The sequence below is a fragment of the Microcebus murinus genome, chromosome 8 (genome assembly GCF_040939455.1).
Source record: "Microcebus murinus isolate Inina chromosome 8, M.murinus_Inina_mat1.0, whole genome shotgun sequence".
Taxonomy (NCBI): Eukaryota; Metazoa; Chordata; class Mammalia; order Primates; family Cheirogaleidae; genus Microcebus; species Microcebus murinus.
The window spans coordinates 41,449,975-41,469,738 of record NC_134111.1 but is presented as its reverse complement, the minus strand read 5'-3'; the positions used below and the strand labels follow the sequence as shown (position 1 = coordinate 41,469,738).

General features: G+C 34.7%; 1 protein-coding gene across 6 annotated transcripts in view; it reads right to left on the bottom strand.

The window, feature by feature from the left end:
• SLC4A10 (solute carrier family 4 member 10) overlaps window positions 1-18,035 on the bottom strand; it is a 302,950-nt gene extending 284,915 nt beyond the window's left edge. For all 6 annotated transcript variants that reach the window (XM_012735715.2, XM_012735716.3, XM_076005601.1 and 3 more), the window contains exon 1: window positions 17,817-18,035. In XM_012735715.2, coding sequence (XP_012591169.1) covers window positions 17,817-17,864 — 48 coding nt within the window. In that variant the 5' untranslated portion in view covers window positions 17,865-18,035. The remainder of the gene's footprint in view (window positions 1-17,816) is intronic.
• Between the last annotated feature and the right edge of the window lie 1,729 nt (window positions 18,036-19,764).

Here is a 19,764-nt window from a genome sequence, read left to right as displayed (position 1 = left end):
TACTATGTTGAATAGAAGTGGTAAAAATGGCCATCCTTGTCTTGTTTCAGATTTCAAAGGAAAAGCTTTCTATTTTTCTCATTCAAATATGATGTTAGCTGTGGGTTGCCATATATGGCCTTTATTGTGTTGAGGTTCATTCCTTCTATATCCAATTTGTTTAGGGTTTTAATCATAAAGCAATGTCGAATTTTATCAAATGCTTTTTCTGCCTCTATTGAGATGATCATATGCTTTTTGTCCTTCATTCTATTGCTGTGATGTATCACTTTTATTTATGTATGTATATTTAACAGTCCTTGTAATCCTGTAATGAATTCCACTTGAGTGTGGTGTATGATCTTTTGATGTGCTGTTGGATTTGGTTTTCTACTATTTTGTTCAGGGTTTTTACATATATGTCCACTTGAGATATTAGCCTGTAGTTTTTTCTTTTTGTTGTGTCCTTGTCTGGTTTTGCTATTAGGGTAAGCTGGCCTTGTAGAATGAATTTGGAAGAATTCCATCCATTTCAATTTCTTGGAATAGTTTAAAAAGAATTAGTGTCAGTCTTCTTTAAATGTTTGGTAGACTTTGGCAGTGAAGCCATCAGGTCTTGGGCTTTTCTTTGATGGGAGATTTCTTATTACTGATTCAATATTGTTATTTGTTATTAGTCTATCAGGTTTTCTGTTTCTTTATGATTCAGTCTTGGTAGGTTGTCTGTGTCCAGGAATTTATCTACTTTTCCTAGGTGTTTCCATTTTTCGGCATATAGTTTTCATAATAGTCTCTAATGATCCTTTGTATTTCCCCTAGCATGAGTTGTGATGTCTCCCTTTTCATCTCTGATTGTATTTATTTGAGTCATCTCTCTTTCTTTCTTAGTTTAGCTAACAGTTTGTCAACTTTGTTTATCTTTCTAGAAAAAGAACAACTAAATGCATATGAATATATTTAACCAAGGAAGGAAAGATCTCTACAAGGAAAACTATAAAACATTAAGGAAAGAAATTGGAGAGGACACAAATAAATGGAAAGATATCCCATGATCATAAATTGAAAGAATTAATATTGTTAAAATGTCAGGACTACCCAAAGCAGTCTATGGATTCAATGCAATTCCTATCCAAATACCAATGACATTCTTCACAGAAATAGAAAAAAAAATCCTAAAATTTGCATGGAACCCAAAAAGACCCCAAATAGTCAAAGCAATCTTGAGCAAAAAGACCAAAGCTAGAAGTATCACACTGCCAGACTTAAAAATATGCTACAAAGCAATAGTAAACAAATAGCATGGTACTGTTATAAAAATAAACAGATAAACCAGTAGAACAGAGTGGAAAACTCAGAAACAAATCTGCATATTTCCAGTCAACTGATTTTTGACAAAGGCACCAAGAACACTCACTGGGGAAAGAACAGTCTCTTCAATAAATGGTGCTGGGAAAACTAGATATCCACATGCAGAAGAATGACACTAGACGCCCATCTCTTGCTATTTACAATAACAACTCAAAATGGGCCAAATACTTGTAAGACTCAAAACTATAAAACTACTAGAAGAAAACACATAGAAGAAATGCTTCATGACATTGGTCTGTGCAAAAATTTTCTGCATAAGACCTCAAATGCACAGGCAACAAAAGAGAAAAAAAGACAAACGGGATTACATCAAGCTAAAAAGCCTCTGCACAGTGAAAGAAACAATCAACATAGCAAATAGACAACCTATAGAATGGGATAAAATATTGCAACCTATCTGACAAAAGGTTAAGATCCAAAACATATAAGGGACTCAAACAACTCAATAGCAAAAAAATCCAAATAATCCAATTTTAAAATGGGCTAGGCCAGGTGTGGTGGCTCATGCCTGTAATCCTAGCACTCTGGGAGGCCAAGGCAGGAGGATCGCTTGAGCTCAGTAGTTTAAGACCAGCCTGAGCAAGAGTGAGACCCTGTCTCTACTAAAAAAAAAATTAGCTAAAAAAAGAAATTAGCTAGACAACTAAAAATATATGTAGAAAAAAAATTAGCCAGGCATGGTGGTGCATACCTGTAGTACCAGCTACTTGGGAGGCTGAGGCAGTAGGATTGGTTGAGCTCAGGAGTTAGAGGTTGCTGTGAGCTAGGCTGATGCCACGGCACTCTACCTTGAGCAAACAGAGTGAGACTTTGTCTCAAAAAAAAAGGGGGGGGGGGCAAAGAACTGAATAGATATTTCTCAAAAGAAGATGTACAAATGTCCAACAGGTATATGAAAAAAATGTTCAATGTCACTAATGATCAGGGAAATGTAAATCAAAACCACAATGAAATATCACCCCAGTTAGAATGGCTATTAACAAAAGAAAAAAAAGAGAAAAAATGCTAGTGAGAATGTGGAGAAAGGGGAACTCTTATACACTGTTGGGGAGAATGTAAATCATTACAGCCATTATGGACAATAATATCCTCACAAAATTAAATATAGAACTACCATATGACCCCAACAATCTCACTACTGGGTCGATATCCAAAGAAAATGAAGTCAGTGTGTTCAAGCAATATCTGTACTCCCCATGTTTATTGCAATGCTAGTCACAATAACCAAGATATGGAATCAATCTAAGTTCCATCTATGAATAAGTGGATTAAAAAATGTAATACACACACACACTGGAATACCATTCAGCCAAAAAAAAAAAAGGAATGAAATCTTGTCATTTGCAACAACACAGATGAATCCAGAAGACATTAAGTGAAATAAGTCAAGCATCGAAGAACAAATACTGCTTGATCTCACGTATACAAGGGGTATTCAAAAGTTGAGGGATAATGCATATCATGAAAAATGATGCATGGATTTCAAATTACTTTTGAACCAAAATAAACTTATACTAACTTGTTATAACATGTCTGAGCAAAATCTAGCACATGCAACATGAATTCTACTATAATTCAAGCAAGAACAAACATCAAATTTATGGTGAACCTTGGGTGGAAGGATGGTTAAATCACAGATGCTTCACGAAAGGTTTGTGAGGACAATGTTCAAAAGAAATCAGTAGTTTACAAATGGATGACTCATTTATAGAAGGGATGAGACAATGTTGAACATGAAGCCCACAGTGACAGACCATTCACATCAATTTGCAATTAATCTTGTTTGTGCCCTAATTGAAGCAGACTGATGATTAACAGCAAAAATAATAGCCAATATCACAGACATTTCAATTGGTTCAGCTTACACAATTCTGACTGAAAAATCAAAGTTGAGCAAACTTTCCATTTGTTGCATGCCAAAACCATTGGGCTCAGATCAGCCGCAGATAAAAGCAGAGATTTCAATAGAAATTTTTAAAAAGTAGGATCAAAATCCTGAAGCATTTCTTTGAACAACTGTAAAGAGATGAAACATGGCTTTACCAGTATGATCCTGAAGACAAAGCACAATCAAAGCAATGGCTACCAACACATGGAAGTGGTCCAGTCAAAGCAAAGGGAGACTGGTCAAAATCAAAGGTCACGGCAACAGTTTTTTGGGATGCTCAAAGCATTTTTATGGTTGACTTTCTGGAGGGCTAAAGAATGATAACATCTGCTTATTATGAGAGTGTTTTGAAAACTTATCTAAAGCTTTAACATAAAAATACCCAGGAAAGCTTTACCAGAGAGACCTTCCCCATCAGGACAATGTTCCCGCTCATTCCTCTATCAAAGATGGGTAATTTTGCAGGGTTTTTAATGGAAAATCATGTGGCATCAACTTTATAGTCCTGATTTGGCTCTTTCTAGCTTTTCTTTGTTTCCTAATCTTAAAAAAAATCTATCAAAAGAGCTCATTTTTCTTCAGTTAATAATGTTAAAAAGACTTCATTGACATGGTTAAATTCCTAAAACCCTCAGGTCTTTAGGGATAGACTAAATGGCTGGTATCATAACAAATAAAAGTGTCTTGACCTTGATGGAGCTTATGTTGAGAAATAAAATTTATATTATTTTATTTTTATCTTTTTTTGTTTGTTTTAATTCAATTCTCCCATGAACTTTTTGAAGTCACCTAGTATGTAGAACTTAAGAATGTTGACCTCAGAGAAGTAGAGAATAGAATAATGGTTGCCAGAAGTCGGGAGGGTAGAGGAAGAGGAGTGATTGGGAGGGGTTAGTAAATAGGTATGAAATTACAGTTAGATAAGAGAAATAAGTACTGGTGTTCTATTCCACAGTAGGGTGACTATAGTTAACAATTATGTATTGTATATTTCAAAGTAGCCAGAAGAGAGGATTTTGAATGTTCTCACCACAAAAACATAAGTGCTTGAGGTGATGGATATATTATTTACTCTGATTTGATCATTACACAATATATACATGTAGCAAAACATCACATTATACCACAAAATATGTATAATTATTATGTGTCAATTAAAACAAAAGAAAACTTAAAAAAAATAAAATTACTATGAAGCAAGTACCACTGAGGTAGGTACTATAAGAAATATTCACCAATGAATGCTTAAATCAATGTGCAAAGGTTTGAGGAAGACAGAATATTTGCAGTTTCAAACTATGTCCCCTAGGCAAAATTTTTAACTTTTCAGTGTGAAAACACAGAAGATACCTCCATAATCACGGTCAATATCACAAGAAATAAGATATCACATATCTTCAGATATAACGCATGAAAAAGGGAACATCATGTCTATGATATTGCTGACAAACAATGTACAACCTTGATTTAATCATGCAAATCTCAAACACAAACAAAAAACTAGTCTGTACACTTCAAGAGTGGAAAGGTAACAAATGATAAGGGAAGACTGAGTAACTGTCACAAATTGGAGATTAAAGAAACACGATATCTAAATACAATATGGTATTCCAAATTGTATCCTGAAGCATAAAAAGGACATTAGAGGAAAAGGTAATGATTTTAGAATAAATATGGTTGGTTAGTTAGTATAATTTTATCAATGTTAACTTTCTAGTTTAGTTTTGATAATTAACTATAGTTATGTAAGATGCTAACATTAGGGTAAGGAGGACAAAAGGTATATGGGAATTCTGTGTATTGTTTTCGCTATTACTCTGTAAGTACAAAATTATCTCAAAATAAAAAGCTAAAAAATTATAAAATGAGTATTTTTTTGATATTTACCCTCAATGCTTTATAAGCTATCCTAAAAAACAATTATTAATTTTATAATTAGAAAAATTGTATTTTATTATACTTACAAGATTATATTATCATATAACATAATATTTATATTATTTTACATTTTATTACATAATATGTAATCATATTATAATATAAAATATATATTATAACTCTACCCTTCATTTGGAACCAGAAAAGAGCCTGAATAGGCAAAGCAAACTTAACCAAAAGGAGCAAATTTGGAGGCATCATTTTGCCAGACTTTAAGCTACACTACAAGGCTACTGTAACCAAAAGAGCATGGTACTGGCACAAAGGTAGAGACATAGACTAACAGAACGGAACAAAGAATCCAGATATAAAACCATCCACATATTGCTATCTGATCTTTGACAAAGTAGACATCAATTTACACTGGGGCAAAAAATCCCTATTCAATAAATGGTGCTGGAAAAACCAGATAGCCACATGTAGAAGTTTAAAACAGGATCTGTAGCTCTCACCACTCACTAAAATTAATTCAACATGGATAGCAGAACTTAAATGTAAGATATTAAACCATAAGAATTCAAGAAGAAAATGTTGGAAAAACTCTTCTAGATATCAACCTAGGCAAAAGATTATGAAAAAAACGCCAAGGGCAATCACAACAACAACAAAAATAAATACATGGGTCTTAATTAAATTAAAAAGCTTCTGCACAGTCAAGTAAACAATTGACACAGCAAACAGAAGCTACAGAATGGGAGAAAATATTAACATGCTACACATCTGATAAAAGGCTAATAACCAGAATCTACAAAGAACTCAAGCAAATCAGCAAGAAAAATCAAACAATCCCATTAAAGTGGACAAAGACAAGAATAGAACCTTTTCAAAAAAAGATAGATTAAATGTCGATAAATATATGAAAAAATGTTCAACATCACCAATCATCAGAGGAATGCAAATCAAAACCACAATGAGATATCACCTAATTCCAGTGAGAATGGCTTTTATCAAAAAATCACAAAACAATAGATACTGATGTGAATGCAGAGAGAAAGGAAACACTTATACCCTGTTGGTGGGACTGCACTGGTGCAACCTCTATGGAAAACAGTATGGAGATTCCTCAAAGAACTAAAAGTAGACCTACCATTTGATCCAGCAATCCCACTACTGGATATTTACCCAAAGGAAACAAAGTCATTTTATCAAAAAGACACTTCCACTAGATAGAATGTTTACTACAGTACAATTCAAAATTGCAAACATGTGGAATCAACCCAAGTGCCCATCAATTCATGAGTGGATTAATCAACTGTGGTATATGTATACCATGGAGTACTACTCCGCCATAAAAAATGAGTTCATATCTTTTGCAACAATCTGGGTGGAACTGGAGACCATCCTCCTAAGTGAAGTATCATAAGAATGGAAACACAAACACCACATGTACTCAGTATTAAATTGGAACTAACCAAACAGCATTCATGTGCACAGATGAAAATAAAACTTAATGGAAATAAAGCAGGGGGAGGAGAAGGAGAGGATGAGAGAAATCATATATAACAGATGTTATGTACATTGTACATTATCTTGGTGACGGACATGCTTGTAACTTTGACTAAAGGAGGACAAAAGCAATCCATGTAACCAAAACATTTGTACCCCTATAATATTCTGAAACAAAAAAAATAAACATAACGTAAAATAAAATACAACCCTTCAGAGCCAAAACTCTTGGCCCTTCCTATCAGACTGGGTTGGAGAGTCTTATTCTTTCATTTGCAGTTTAGAATAAAAACTTAGATAAGAGGAAAAAAAGTCCTAAATTGATTTTTCATTGTAAATATTTTGTTGGAAACACAATAATGTTTTATTAATGAATTTATTTTAAAATATAGTGTATTTTATGTTACTTTTAAATACATAAGAACATAAATTCAGATAGGTCCTCTTTACTTTCATTGATATTTCTATCAAATCCAAACAAATTAGTGTTTCTTATTTTAAAAAAAGAATCTAGCACACTGAGGAAACAAGTTATATGTACATATACTCCTCAACTTACAATGGGGTTATGTCCCAATAAACCCATCAAAAATTGAAAATATCATAATTACATTTTCCACGTATGGTATTTTCAACTTATGATGGGTTTACCTATATGTAACACTGTCATAAATCAAGGAGAGTGCTGAATGCATCTGGCTTTTGCACCATTACACAGTTGAAAAATCGTAAGTCAAGCCTCTGTAAGTTGGGACCATGTGTGTATATATATATATGTATATATATATATACAAAATATTTCAAATTAATATATAATACATGATAAATAAGTAAAATGGGCAATAAGCACTTAATTTTCTAACCCATTATGATTTATAAAAAATGGCTCTCTTTGTTTTATAGCAAAACTTAGTCTTCTAGCATTCTTAAAGGTAAAATAATTTTAAAACATACAATGATTTTTTTTCTATTTTGTTATTTTTTTAAGGCAAAAATTCTCAAGCTTTAATGTACCTAAGAATCACCTAGAGGGCTTTTTAAAGTGCTGGTTTCCTGGTTCTACTCTTTCATATTGTGTAGGTTTGAATAAGACCTGGAACTTGGATTTTCAACTAGCGCTCCTGACAACTCCGATGCTGATGGTCCTCAAGTTTTAAGGTTTTCAATAACTTCTCTGTTTAATAGGAAAAGCATACTAAATTTTTATATCTACTAGACATTGTCAATTATATAATATCAGATGTTTTTGACATATACATTATAAAGTCATACTATGTTAAAGCACAAAGTACCTGGTATGCATTCAAATAACATTATACATTATGGCTATGTCTTGCTGCTGTCTACATGTTGGGTTTGTTCTGTTTTTTGTTTGTTTTATTCATTTTTTTCCCACCACATTCTTATTTTTGAGCAAATTCCATGAGTCCAGATAGACTTATTCCCAGAAAAAACTTAAATACCAACAGAAATTCACCACTGTATTTATGAAAGAAGCCGTATGAATTTAACAATGATTAAATGTGCATTATTACATTATGTTTTGATCCCATCTGGTTGTTGTTATATACCTAACTACTTTTTATGGCACTTGCTTTCTGAAATTTGACTAGGTCATCATCTTTGATATCAAAGTCTCATTAGTAAAAAAAAGAGGAAAAGCCATTAGAAAGAAATAGCCTTCTCTAAATAATTTTGGTTTTTCAGAATTAGCAAGAACAAGCAGAATTACAAACAAATGTTGGAGGCACTCCAGCAACCTAACACATCCAATACACAATGGGAAAATTCTGCTTTAAAAACTTGGTTATTAGATCCTTAGAATATAATTTTCATGATGAATGAGTAAGTCTTGCTGCTACTGGTACAGGGATTTTGTCATTATTTCAAAACTATACAAAGAGTTTTTAGCTATTATACATCTTCACTCTATCCAACTGAGTCTGTAGATTAATCTCCATTTTCATCCTCTGAGAGCATCTCCAGAGTTCTCAACTACTTGGAATTCAACATGAACTTAGTATTTAAGCTTAATGTGGGAACAACCACATTAATACAAATGGCACTTCAAGAATTTTCATGTCATCCTTAATATATTGCCTAGAAGATCCCACTAAGACAAAACTACTAAACACTACCACAAGAAATTAAATATCTAAGTAAAATTTGGCCTAAGTAAAATATACGTCTCTTCCTCTCTAGTACATAGAATGTGTCATATACTCTTTTAGCTCAGCTTTGAATATATTATTCCATGGAATCTCTAGGTCTGCAAATAGTTCACTGAAACCCTGACCAATCTCACCATTACATTTAGAAAGAGAATAGATTTTGTGGTAAAAAAAATACCTGGCGGGGGGGGGGTGCATATGTGTGTGTTTATCTGAAGTTATTTTTGGTTTTTAAAAATATTTTATTTGCAGTCTTCTTAATTTATATAAATGTGACTGAGATAAGCATTTTTCAGATCCTCGGCATTCTCTCTGTTGGTAATAGTAGTAAACAACAACATACTCCTTTTGCAATTTTTTGACATAAAATTTATGTAACAAAGTTCTTCATTTTATAGTGTACAATTCAGTGATTTTTATTATATTCAGAATGTTGTGCAACCATCACCACTATATAATTCCAGAACATCACCATCACCTCAAAAAGAAACTCTGTACCCTTTAGCAATCACTCCTAAGTCTTCCCTATGCCCCAACCCCTGGCAACCACTAATCTACTTTATGTCTCTAAGGATTTACCTATTCTGCACATTTCATATAAATGGAATCACACAATATGTGGCCAACAATACCTTACATTTTATAGCACCTTGAATCAGAGTACTTTTATATTTGATTGAAGGAGTAGAAGTGAAAGTTCATTTTATAATGAAATTCCTTTTTATTGTTTAATTGGCTTTAAAGAAACAGAGTCACTTATTAACTAGATGAAATAATTTCAAATCCTAGCTTAGTACTTATTAGCTGTGTGAACTTGGGTAATTTGCTCAACTCTCTGAGCCTCCATTTCTCATCTCTAAGGCTAGAAAACAGTAGCAATCTTTCAGAATTATCATAAGGATTAGAGATGTTTCTATTATCGGGAACCTGAGACAATATCTATTGTTACTTCACAAAGATTGCTTAATTACCATTTTATTAGTTTGGCACTCAACTGTTGACTCTATGCTAGAATAGAGATGATAAAATAGTGGAAAGAATGATAAACTAGGAATCAAAAGATTTGGACTCTAGGCCAAGCTCTGACATTAACTAGTATAAGTAGCATACCCTTAAAAATATGTCTTTATGTTTTTTATATTCAATTTCATCATCTGCAAATTAAATGACCAGTCTAAAATCTACTCTTCAGTTGATCTCTACAGTCCTCTGATCAAAATATGTGAATCTATTTATTTTTTTAAATGGTATCAATAACTAATAATCTTCCAAAACAGAAAGCACCAAGCCCAGATAAGTTCGCTAGTAAATTCAATCAAATTGTTAAAAAAGATATTATACCAATTCTCTACAATCTATTTTAGAAGATAGAAGCAGAAGAAATACTCCCTAACTAATTTTATGAGGCCAGCATTACCCTAATATCAAAACTATGCAAAGATTTTAGAAGAAAAGAAAATTACAGACCAATATTTCTCATCAACATAAATGCAAAAATGCTCAAAAAATATTACCAAATCAAACCCAACAATGTATAAAAAGAATCAATTACACATCACAACCAAGTGGGATCTCTTCCAAGTATGCAAAGCTAGTTCAACATTTGAAAATCAATTAATGCAATACCTCATATCAACAGGTTAAAGATGAAAAATCACATGATCATATCAATAGATGCAGAAAAATCAATTTGTCAAAATCCAACACCCATTCATGATAAAAACTCTCAGTACACTAGGAATTGAGGGGAACTTCCTCAACTTGAGAAAGAAGATCTACAAAAAACCTACAGTTATTATCATACTTAATGTGAGAAACTCAAAACTTTCCCACTAAGATCAGGAACAAGGCAAGAAGGTCCCTCTCACTACTGCTTTTTAACATTGTACTGGAAGTCCTAGTTAATGCAATAAGACACAAAAAAAAAGAAAGAAAGAAAAGAAAGAAAGAAAAAGAAAAAGAAAAAGAAAAGAAAGGAAAGGAAAGGAAAGGAAAGGAAAGGAAAGGAAAGGAAAGGAAAGGAAAGGAAAGGAAAGGAAAGGAAAGGAAAGGAAAGGAAAGGAAAGGAAAGGAAAGGAAAGGAAAGGAAAGGAAAGGAAAGGAAAGGAAAGGAAAGGAAAGGAAAGGAGGAAGGGGAAGGGGAAGGGAAAGGGAAGGGAAAGGGAAAGGCAGAAGGAAAAGGATTGGGAAGTTCCTCCCAAAGACAAAAACTGTCTGTAGATGACATGATCACTTACACAGAAAATCCTAAACAATCAACAAGAAGATTTTTGGAACTAAAAAGTAATTATAACAAGGTTATAAGATACCAGATTAATATACAAAAGTCAATTGCTTTTCTACACACCATCAATGAACAAATAGTATTTAAAATTAAAAACACAATACCACTTACATTGGAAACCAAAAACTTGAAATACTTAGGTATGAGTCTAACAAAGTTCGCATAAGATCTACATGAGGAAAATTACAAAATCCTGATGAAAGAAATCAAAGAACTAAATAAATGGAAAGATATTCCACGTTCATGAATAGGAAGACTCAATATTGTTAAGATGTCAGCTCTTCCCAGTTTGATCTATAGATTCAATGCAATCCCAATCAAAATCCAAGCAAGTTATTTTGTCAGTATCAACAAACTGATTCTAAAGTTTATATGAAGAGGCAAAAAAACCATAATTAACAACACAGTATTGAAGGAGAAGAACAAAGTTGGAGCACTATCCAACTTCAAGATTTACTATAAAGCTACAATAACCAAGATAGTGTGGTATTGGTGAAAGAATAGACAAACAGATCAATGGAACAGAATAGCAATGCCGGAAACAGACCCACAGTCAATTGATCTTTGACAAAAGAGCAAAGGCAAAACAATGGAGAAATGATATCCTTTTCAGCAAATGATACTGGAAAATCATTTTGCATTCACATGAAAAAAAAAAATTAATTTAGACATAGACTTTGTACCCTTAACAAAAATTAACTCAAAATGGATTACAGACCTAAATGTAAAATGCAAAACTATATAACTCATAGAAAATGACAGAGGAGAAAATTTAAATGACCTAGGGTTTGGCGGTGACTTTTTAGATACAACAATAAAGGCACAATCCATGAAAAAAAGAATTGACAAACTAAACTTCATTAAAGTTAAAATTTTCTGCTTGCAAAAAACCCTATCAAAAGGATGAGAAGGCAAGCCACAGACCAGGAGTAAATATGTGCATAAGTTGTATCCGATAAGGACTATTATTGAAAATAAAAAAAGAACTCCTAAAATAAAATAACAAAAAAAAGAAAAATTATTAAAAGTAGGGGAAAGACCTTAGCAGACATCTCACTCTCACCAAAGAAGATATCCAGATGGCAAATAGGCATAGAAAAGAAGCTCCACATCGTATGTCATCAGGGAAATGCAAATTAAAACAATGAAATACTACTACACACCTATTAGAGTGTCTAAGATCCAAAACATTGACAACACCAAATGCTGGTGAGGGTGTGGAGTAACAGGAACTCTCATTTATTGTTGGTGAGAATGCAAAATGATACAGCCACTTTTGAAGACAGTTTGACAGTTTCTAAAAATACTAAATACTCTTACCATACAATTCAATAATCACACTCCTTTGTATTTACCCAAAAGAACTGAAAACTTATGTCCACACAAAAACTTGCATATGGATATGTTTACAGCAGCTTTATTCACAATTGCCAAAACTTGGAAGCAACCAAGATGTCTTTCAGTAAGTGAATAGATAAACAAACTGTGGTACATCCAGACAATGGAAAATTATTCAGTGCTAAACAGAAATGAGCTATCAAGCCATGAAAAGACATGGAGGAAATAAATGCATATTACTAAGTGAAAGAAGCCAATCTGAAAATGCTATTTCCTGTATGATTCCTCCTATTTGACATTATAGTAAGGGCAAAACTATGAAAAGAGTAAAAAGATCAGTGGTTGCCATAAGTTAGTGGGGAAAGAGGGAAGAATAGGCAGAGCACAGAGGATTTTTAGGATAGTGAAACTATTCTATATGATATGGATACAAGTGGATACATTTTATTATAAATTTGTGCAAACTTATCCAGTGTCCAACACCAAGTCCTAATGCAAACTATGGACTTTGGGTGATGATGATGCCTCAATACAGGCTCAGCAATTGTAATAAATATACCACTGCAGTGGGGGATGGTTTTAATAGGGGAAGCTCTGCATGTATAGGGGCAGGGATATATGGGTAATCTCTATACCCTCTGCCCAATTTTGCTGTGAGCCTAAACCTCTCTAAATAATAACACCTATTAAAAATATATATGTATATAATTCCACAAAAGATGTAACATATATAAATAATTCCCCTTTTCTAATGAAAAGTAACATACCCCAAGGAGTATCTGAGACAATTGTTTGTGGTATGAGAAAATATCAAAATGTCAATTTAATTTTATGTTATCTAAAAAAAACATAAAACTTAACTCATTTTTATTATATAGAGTGAAAGTGGCATCCTCACAGAAGTGAAATGATCAAGTGTCATGTATCCTATGAGATATGAGAAAGGAAGAGTTGAAATTTCTCTACACAGAAGTGTTGAGAGTGACACCCACATTTCTCCATTCATTGGCATGGCAGCACATTGTAATGCATTGCAATCTACATAAGCCCACTTTAGACTTCTGAAGCAAACATCATTCAGTGTTAGGGAGAAATGACACATTAGAAGTATGATTATATTCTGACCATGCTCTCTAACTATCTTAGTTCCAGACTTTGGACCAGATATTTTCTAACTCTTAATCATAAACTATCCCGCTTCCTAATCTGATCCCAATATTTTTATCATAAACTTAATACTAATCAATCAATAAATAATCTTAATACATGTAAATTTTAGATTCTACCACGCATTCCTGATCGCAGTATCCTACACATATATTTTATTTCTATAGTCACTTACCATTCTAAAGTAACAATACAAGTCATGAAAGTAGAAAGGAGGATTAATTTCTTAGAATGCATCTTGCTTTCTTTGGACCATGTGTAGTGAATATGTTTTCTTTAAATTCACATTATAAATGAGATTTCAATTCAAATATAATAGTAAAAAAATATTACTTAGCCAACTGATATATGCTTTTTATTGCTTTGACTTTTTAGCCCCATTTGCCTTCTCCTAATTTAATAATATAGATTTTTATAACATTTTTTCTACAAATAAAACAATTCAATAAACTGGGCCATTTGGAAATCTGGAATCAGCATTCCAAAAGGTGCTAAAGTCCACCATCTATTCCATACTATCAAATTATCTTTTATTATTTATTTATTCATTCATTCATTCATTCATTCATTTATTAGTTTTTGAGACAAGTTCTCACTCTGTCATCTGGATTGCAGTGGCATGATCATAGATCACTGCAACCTTAAACTCCTGAGCTCAAGCAATCCTCCTGCCTCAACCTCCAAAGCGCTAGGAATACAGGCATGAACCACTGTTATATGGCTTCAAATTACCTTTTACAAGTGAGTTTTACTATAGTTCCATATCTCTGGAAGTTTTATAAGTAAGCTCAACTTAAAAGAAGTAACTTTTAAGACAACAGAATCTTAGAAAGGATCCAAAGTGGACACACCATATGTCACCCAAGATTAAATGGCATAGGATAGATATATTTGTTATACAATATTTGTTATAACAATATTCTCCTAGAAGCTTCCTCCATGGCCTGATAATTTAAAAGTTGCTAGGTTACTCCTAGAAACAAATTCAAAACTGACTATCAAAGGAAAATGTGAAATCATGAATGCAATCCTAACTATATGGCTTCATGCTTTTAAAAGGTTAATTCCATCCTTAATAAAGTGATATCACCATTATTACTGTTACATATATTCTCCATATATACCAATCTCAAAAAACTTATAACAATGATTAAATATTTGAGAAGAAAGCAGCAATCTCTTAAAAAGTTAAATTGAATCCTATTTCTAGACTAGCTAGATCGTGAGCTCCATATGCACAGAGTTTTTGCCTGTCTTATTCATTACTGTATCTCCAACACCAAGAACATGCTTGGTCAATAGTAAACACTTAATAAGTGAATAAATCCTCGGGAAATGCTTGTTGTACACCTTCTGACACAATTCAGTTGCTACCAAAGCCACACTGTGCTCTGGGCCCAGAAGAATGAATGCCTTCACACTAAGAGTGATTAGGGTCTACAAAATGCAATGATGGCTTGTCTGGTAAAAGAAAATTATCTTTGAAGCTTCCTAAGAAGGTCTGGGAAAAAAGAGAAACATATCAGGGCCTCCTTCACTCATACCCTTCAGATGTACTTTATATATACTAAATGGTAGTAAGCCTTAGGAGGTTTAATGACGACTTTTTCTTCCATTTCACTTGATTCAGAATACATTCACTCATGTGACATACTTGTCCCTCCTTGTGATTTTTCTTTTTCCCTCACCTCTCTGTCTACCTTTGACTGCTTCTGTCCCATATCTAATCTTGGCTTTCCAATTGGCTCTCCAACCATATTGCAAAGTTTCCATAACTATAACTAAAAAACCCCACCTCCCACCTCCACTGCAAAGAGTCTCACCCAGTGCTCCATTTCCCATTTTTCTTTCTTAGAAGACACTACTGACAAAGCCCCCTTCATAAAAACCTGAAACCTAGACTTCATGTCAATGTCTGTATTGAGATGAATATACAGCAATATTTTCGTAACAACATAATAGCAACATTAACAATTATAATAGCAACTGATGTTTATCGAGCACTTACTAAATGCCAGTTATTTAATATAGGTTATTTCATTTACTCATCACAAAACCCAAGAGCTATATGCCATTCCCTTTCTATTTTTCAGTTGAAGAAACTAAGACTTATAACTTTCCCATATCATGTAGCAAATAAATAGCAGTGCTGGGACCTACTGGACTATGTTCTTAAATATTATGCAATATTGCCCCTGACATAATTATGTGCAAAAATCATCTGATTAATTTTCTAAATCAAAGCCCAGTGCTATTTCTTTCTCTCTCTCTTCCAAGCACAAAAACTCCAGTCCCAGAACTAATCATGTTAAGCTTGGTTAAGAATGTGATGTAAAAAATACTGAATTTTTTTCAAAATTTTTTAACTAGTTTTAAAACACTTATATTCTGGTCCTGGCTTCATCACTATGTGATCTTAGCCATGGTTCCCTGCTCTTTTTTTTAGACACAAACTGGTTGCCCATCTAGCCTCATAATGTCATCCTTTTCTAAATTCCTCCAGTTAATCCTCATTTGGTCCTAAACCCTTTAACTGTTCCCTACTAGTGACAATCCATAAGCCACATCAAACAGGCTTCAGCCTGCTTTTCTAGGGCAGGTTCACACACACACACACTCTCACACTCGCCAAAAAAGGTTTTTTTCCCTCTCTATATCTAATCTTCTCTAAATCTCCACACCACAAATCCTGTGTACAGTTCCTCTCTCTCATCCAGAGAAATTATTCCTGGTATCCTTCACCCTATTTATTCTGAGCAATTAAATTAGAAATCCTAATTTATGTATCTGTGTAAGTTTGGGAAAGTGGACATACTTTTTACCCTTATTTTTGTATAACTTCGCTTTGATTCCCCAAAGAAACATCTCTACTTTTAAGCAGGCAGGCTAACTGACATATTTCCTTCCCCTGCCCCCACCCCCCTCTTCTGACACGTCTCCTGCCCTTTATTTAGGCTCTATTCTTAGTAGTGACTCCTGCATTCTTCCCATCTCCCTGCTCCCTCTCTGCCCAAACCTGGTGGCCGGAGGAGAACTGGGCATGCTCAGTAGTTACAGCTGATTCCGGGGATGCAAACTGGAATCTTTTTGCGGCATTTGAGACCGGCAGGAGAGATAAGGCCCTGAAAATTCAGTGGCCCAGAATTTGCCCATTCCTCATACGGTAGCATTTGACTTAAAAGTGTGTTCAAAGACTAGGAATGGACTCGGAAACGAACAGCTTACTGCCAGTCTCTAGTCTGCAAGGTGGGTCACCAACCTGAGTAACAGAGAGCTGAGAAACAGCCCCTCCGTCTGCTTTGGTGCAGGGAGGGGATTTCTGCTGTGGTAGCGCTGATAGATTGCTGGAAGCTGCGTTTGGCGTCTCTGTTGCGTCAGGAAAATACTGGTGTGTTTTTTTTTTTCTTTTTTCCTAAAACACAGCAACAGTAGCTGCTCCAGACTGAAAAAGATGTTGTCTGAAGATCTCCAAAGTCTGCGAGCCAGACAGAGAGATTGTAGAGAGGATAGACAAATCAATCACCTATCCAAAAATGAAATCCAGGGAGACAGCTTAAGGACCCAGAGATAAGCAGATGGACTATTTCCAAATGATGGTTCAGGAACCTTTCAGATATTCAAATCTGAATTGTGTGTCTGTCCCCCCAAAATGCATACCTTCTTTGCACATGAACCATGACCCATTTCCCTTTGAGAAAGATACTGACAACACACACGCACGCACACACACACTCTCCTTCTGTTCTTTCCCCCGGGTATCTGCGGAGACTAAATCTCTAGAGCGGCAACAGCAGCAGATTCCCTCACCTTACTGCCTGGGGATGAGGCATGGGGAGGAAATCTGTCAGGGAATAAATGTGATAAAGGGGGGTTTCTTTGCAGGGGCTTAAACCACCACTGCACAGCCTGAGAAACAGAGAGACAGGCAGTAACAGGCAGGGAGAGAGACATACAACTGCCCCTGCTGCTAAAACCTAGCCATTTCTTCAAACAGCAGCAAACATGAGACATTTCATCACTGTAGTGCATCCATATTGAGAAGGGGGGGCTGGGGGAAATCATGTGCTTTGCTTTATGCATTTCAGTCTCCCGAGATGGGAGGAGACCCCTGTCCATATGTCGTGGGAGCTATCCACCACCCCAAAAGTACACTCACTGCACCTAGCTAGCAGACCACTTGCCTGACAGGTTTTGCAGCAAACGCTGTTAATCTATGTGACAGCAGGTTGTCTCTTACCGTAGGCAGCAGCGGCTCCATTTGGGCTCCCTGGTCTTTAATCTCCATGTTTTGTAACGCCTCTGGAATAAGCACCTTGCTCTGCAGTGTCTTCAGTGTCTTACACTCAGCCCGGCACTCGCTCTGCTTAGTATTCGGATCAGGTAGCTCTGAAGCAGGAGGCAATTGCACACTCCAACTCACCAGAGTCACATGGCTCCTACTCACTCGGGCTGCTGGCCAGGTTTTGCACTGAATGCCTTGGATCCCTGGGCCGGTAAGAGAGATTCCCCCCAAGTCCTGTATCACTGCCCACACCTGGCTACTGGTATAAAATACAGCCTGCAATGCTGCAAGTCTAATGGGCATTAAGAATCTTACCTAAGATGCTAACTTCTTATATAGACTAGTCCAATCTGGCCTCTAACCAGCTCAGCCTGCTTTTGACACTTTCAGGCAACTCACTTCATTCCCAGAACCCTACAGGAGACATAATTCAAACCAGATAATGTTAATAAGAAGGTTTACTGTGTGTCCTGCTCTGAGTACCTGGGGTCTTTGAAAACTGATAAGATGATCTCAAAATTGGTATGTCTTAGTGAGACTGAACTATTCATTAACAACAACAAAAATCAAACATTTAAATTATGGTTGACTCAATAAGAATTAGATGATATTTTCAATATTTGAATAGTAAGAAATTTAGGAAATTCATACACTATTGAAAATAAAATATATTTTTTCTATGATTTCCCAACAAAAATGACAGGGCAAGAAAATATTTTGATAGTAGAAATGATCAAGATGCTAAAGCACTTTGAAAAAACAATGATTCTGAACAAGAGTAGCCCAAGCATATACCCCTTTAGCTTAAAAGTCTCAATGAAAAGGGTAAGGATTATTTAATCCATGGGAGAAAAGAAATCAGTTAGAGGAGCTCTTTTATAGGGAGAATAGTTGGTGATGATCATTAAGTGACTACACATACTTCCTAAAATTGATAATAGATGTACAGTATTTTAAGCAATGAAGCCCATATATCACTGGACCTCAGACTGAGTATAGAAGTTACAAATGAAGGCCGGGCGCGGTGGCTCATGCCTGTAATCCTAGCACTCTGGGAGGCTGAGGCGGGCGGATTGCTCAAGGTCAGGAGTTTGAAACCAGCCTGAGCAAGAGTGAGACCCTGTCTCTACTATAAATAAAAAGAAATTAATTGGCCAACTAATATATATAGAAAAAATTAGCCGGGCATGGTGGTGCATGCCTGTAGTCCCAGCTACTTGGGAGGCTGAGGCAGGAGGATTGCTTGAGCCCAGGAGTTTGAGGTTGCTATAAGCCAGGCTGACGCCATGGCACTCTAGCCTGGGCAACAAAGTGAGACTCTGTCTCAAAAAAAACAAAAGAAGTTACAAATGAAGAGGGATAAAAAAACTTTCAGGGGTTAAAAGAGGATGACTGATAATTATTAAGATAATTATCTTAAATAAGAAAATTTTCACCAGATTCTAAAACCTTTAATCAGTAGGAGTGGATATTAAATTATTTTCATCAATACACCAAAATTTTCTATAATTCTCAACACAGGTAGAATTATAGATAATTTTTATGTTTCACTTCTCAATACAATTCTTTAAAATAGCTTCTATGATTTTTATAAGAAAAAAATTTAGTTTTTAAACCATAATATATTTGAGTGGCTACTTTGTGCACAGCACATTGAGATGTTACCACAGATTTAAATAATAGGATATCTACTAGGAATTTACTGATTTGGGGCTCAGCTTGACTTCCTATCACAGATTGATGAATAAAATCTCTCTTGCCATTCAAATGACTGTAATCAATGATCACAAATAATTTATTAGAATAAAAATAAATAACTCCTATTTAGAAAAATTATTTCAATTCTACTAAGAAGCCCTAAGTCATCCAGTTTATATTTCTCCAAAATTAGTTTAAATATGTC